The sequence below is a fragment of the Monopterus albus genome, unplaced genomic scaffold (assembly GCF_001952655.1).
Source record: "Monopterus albus unplaced genomic scaffold, M_albus_1.0 scaffold13.1, whole genome shotgun sequence".
NCBI classification, from domain to species: domain Eukaryota; kingdom Metazoa; phylum Chordata; class Actinopteri; order Synbranchiformes; family Synbranchidae; genus Monopterus; species Monopterus albus.
In genome coordinates, this window is record NW_018127893.1 from 1,622,361 (window position 1) to 1,626,293 (window position 3,933).

General features: G+C 43.2%; 2 protein-coding genes across 4 annotated transcripts in view; one reads left to right on the forward strand and one right to left on the reverse strand.

Moving 5' to 3' along the window:
• pcnx4 (pecanex 4) overlaps window positions 1-3,757 on the forward strand; it is an 8,608-nt gene extending 4,851 nt beyond the window's left edge. For all 3 annotated transcript variants that reach the window (XM_020590945.1, XM_020590947.1, XM_020590946.1), the window contains exons 8-11: window positions 765-868; window positions 953-2,058; window positions 2,175-2,361; window positions 2,542-3,757. In XM_020590945.1, the coding sequence (XP_020446601.1) occupies window positions 765-868; window positions 953-2,058; window positions 2,175-2,361; window positions 2,542-2,793 (1,649 nt within the window). In that variant the 3' untranslated portion in view covers window positions 2,794-3,757. The remainder of the gene's footprint in view (window positions 1-764; window positions 869-952; window positions 2,059-2,174; window positions 2,362-2,541) is intronic.
• Window positions 3,263-3,933, reverse strand: part of dhrs7 (dehydrogenase/reductase (SDR family) member 7) — a 4,252-nt gene continuing 3,581 nt past the window's right edge. The window contains exon 7 of the mRNA XM_020590948.1: window positions 3,263-3,833. Coding sequence (XP_020446604.1) covers window positions 3,792-3,833 — 42 coding nt within the window. The 3' untranslated portion in view covers window positions 3,263-3,791. The remainder of the gene's footprint in view (window positions 3,834-3,933) is intronic.

The window sequence follows — 3,933 nt, forward strand, 5'->3', positions numbered from 1 at the left end:
TTTGTGTGGTCTTCTCCCGAAGTCCCCCCCCCCCCCCCCAAAAAAGCTCTGCTCTGTATTCATTACATCCGGATGTTTCCACACCATTAAAAACATAATAGTCTTTGGCCAAACTGAGCTGCTGCTGATTTTTATTCTGTTCTCAATCAGGAAGAACCAAGAGGAAAAAAGTGGTAGAGAATTCATGATGAAACTGAACACTGGGGCTGTACACAATGAGCAGGAATAGATTATGCCCAGTGTGTCACTTCCCATCATGAGGAGCGACTGTAACTACTCTGAGATGTCGTTATGGGACATGACATTATCTTTGAGCCAAGCAAGCATTAGTCAACCTGAAACAAAAGCCTGCATCACCTTGCCACTTCTGTTCATCAGTGTTGAAATAAACATGTCTGCCATATTCTGTCTCCAAAATTAAAAAAGCCCACACTGTACAAAAGGAATGAATTTTTAGACTAATAAAAAAAATAAGGCCAAGAAAATATTTAATATTTAAGTCTCTGTGCAGTCAACCTGTCAAAACAGTATCATGACCTTCCTATACTGCTGTGATGGTACATGTCTCCCTGCTGTTCATCCAGTAGTCATCTTATTTACATAGTCAGCAGAGGGACACACAGCTGAATGAAGGGGATGTGTGCCTAGATTCCTTGTGTGTTACATGATGTATATTTAGTGTGGTTCCTTCTACAGTGTCCTCAGTGAACATATTGCATACCTAACATGTCAGGCATATGAATTATCATCTTCTTCCTCTGTAGGTTCTTTAGCCCCAGGCTCTCACTTTCTTGGCCGCTTCCAGGACCGTATGGTGTGGATAATGATCCTGGAGAGAGGATATGGCTACTGTACTGTCAACATTAAGGTATTGTGGTTTTCTGTTTGTCTGTTAAGAGTCACTGCGGTTATTTACAACAAGATTTATAAAGCGTGTCATGGTGTGTTACAGGGTCTGGAGCTGCAGGAAACATCTTGTCACACAGTGGAAGCACGTAGGGTGGATGAGGTATTTGAGGCAGCTTTTGAGCGCCCTGAGCGGCTCGGCTTCACCCAGGGCTTTAACCTGCACTGGGCGAATTCCCTCACCCCTTGTGCTGCCATTGCAGTACGGGTCTACTCTGACGCCCGAAATGTGCTCTCTGGCATCATTGACTCTCATGACAACTTGAAGAAAATTCAGGAAGACTTTCTTAAAGCACTGGTCTGGATGCTCCTCCGACACTGTGTGCAGAAACATAAAGGATTTCTTTGGAGCAATGAAGAAGGGCCAGGGATCAGAGGCAGGAAGTCGCAGTCTTCCCAGTTGGGCCAGACTACAAGCAACCAGCCACCTGAGGCTGTCATCGTGGAATCCAACATGTCCTCTCTCAGGTTCAGACAGGACAGCTCTAGTTTGACCTCCTTTGGTGATTGGTCAGATGAGGATGACTTATTTGGACCTCAGCCAGCCAGGCGTACAGTGGCATTAGTGACTGCAGAGGCCCAGCCAGGACACACAACACTGCAGACAGGGGCCTCTCTGCCGGGCTCTGTGGAGATGGACAGCCTTTTTGAAAACATGGCTGTCTCTGCCCTGCAGCCACTGCAGCCCCTGGGACTGGGCATTGGGATGCCAGCTGTGGATAAAGGCCAAAACCCAGAGGTCTTCAGAGAGAGTCCTGGCTCTCTCCCTCATCTCAACTTCAGTTGCCCTCAATCGGAAGTATTCAACCTACCAACAGGGTGGAGGACAGCACCATTGCTACCATCCTGCCTGCTGCAGCTCAGGGCTTTATTTCCTGAGGACTGGTTTCGTTTTACTTTAGGGCGGTTTGGGCCCATTGTGCCAGGTGACACCACTGAAGACATGACCAAAGCTCTGAAGGAGGATGAAGCCTTGAAAGAACTGCATGCTCAGGTCGCACTTTCATGTCTCATCTCACTGGGGGCAGAGTCTGCCTTTACCAGTCCCAGTTATGTTTACAGGCTTTACTGTGGAGATATACCATGGACAGAAGGACTTAACTGGCTCTCGTCAAGTAAAGAACTTTACCAGCTTACACTTCGAGCTTTCAGGTAAAATCGGCAGTTAGAATTTGTCGGTTTTGGTAATTCTGATCAATAGAGCTTATTCATGTGAGGAAAAATACATATATTTCATTGAATTCTGCATGTTTTTTTCTGGCCATTAGGTTCAGTTTCAAGCTGCTGTTTGATCAGGCAAGCCTAGGGCCTATAGAATCCCCTGAGGAATTGTTCAGCACCTTGGAGGAATATGAAAGGGACTGGTACATTGGCCTGGTGACAGAAAAAGGTTGGCATGACAGCATCCTTCAGGAGAAACCCTTCCTGTTTTCTCTAGGACATGACCTTGCTATGGTAAATGCACACCATTCCTTGTCTACAATATAGTCTACAATATAATCTACAAAATATAAAACTACATCTGTTGATACCTTAGATACAAAGTATTATTAGTTGTTTGTATGAAATTGAGGTTATTTAAAGAAATCTCAGTGGATGTGTTACCTTTTCATGATTGGCTGGGCTTTTCCACAGGGCACCTACACAGGGCGAGTCTTGTCCCTGCAGGAGCAGTTGGTGCAGGTGGGCCGTCTGAATGGAGAGGGGGTGCGAGGACAGTGGGCAAACCTTTCCTGGGAGCTCCTCTATGCTACTAATGATGACGAGGAGCGTTACAGCATCCAGGCTCATCCCTTCATGCTAAGGAACCTAACTGTTCAGGCAGCCGATCCACCTCTAGGATACCCCATTTACTCCTCGGCCCCGCTTCACTTCCCCTGCCTTTGACCTGTGGCTGAACAACAAACTCTAGAGGGAAGTGGATGCTTTTACAGTTTGTACTCCAACAGTGAAATGTCTTATTCCAAAATGATACTTGGAAAATTCATGTGTAAAACCATGAAGAAACTTTAATCTGTTACGGAGTATTAAAACTGTAGATTGAGTTCAGAAAGGTAGTCAGTAGAGGAACCTATATTGTTTTTCCAACATTAACTTCAATTTTGGTGCTTCATTTCCTGCACAACTGAGGAAGAAGCAGTTGCGTCACCACTGTACTGTGTACAAGTCGCAGTTCTTTAACTTTTAATGCATAATGTGGACTACTTCCTAAACAGCACATTTAAGAAAAAAAAAAACTCTTTTGACATTTGTATCTCAAGAGTTAATGTTGATAGGTTTCCACCAAACCACCTGCTTAGTGGTTTGTTTATTAATGTTTGTGCATAAAGAGAAGTGAATGAAATAGCCCTTCCCCTTCTGTTGAATACCTCTTATTTTATTATACCTTTTAGATTTTACAATTTCCAGGTGATTTCCACTCCACAAAAATGGACAAGAATATTGTTTTGTTTAAAGTTATCAAGGATGTGCCTCAAGTATGTCTTGTTGTATGTGTAAGGTGTTTAGTGCTGTTTTGTTTACACTTGTTTACAACTTAGAATGAAGAGTTAAAAGAATATGTCCATAGCCTCCTGTTTTTATATGTGTAATTGTATATATTTATAATAAAATAGGTTGGCAGAAGCTGTTTTATGTTTCACTGCACAAATTTGCTAGGGCAGAAAACTACTGAGTACTGATTTTATAACAAGCATAACAAGACTGACAAACGGTACAAAACAGGATTATCCCATGTTTGTCAGGCTTGTCATGCCCTGGCAAGAGAGCTCTAAGCTGCTGAAGCAGTTGTGTCCTTGAATGTTTCATTCTAGATGAGGCAAAAACCATCTCACTCTCCAAGGTGAACATTTAATATGAACACATTCCTCCTCAGGATGAGCCTTTCAAGAGGTCTTGGGCTTTGTGAAGTATGAAGAGTCTGCATCCTGCAAAAGAAATGGCTAACTGTTAGTACTAAAATTTTGACTACTCTCAAAATTAAAATGCTATTTTTACTCAAGCATGAAAATTGTCTATGAATACCCT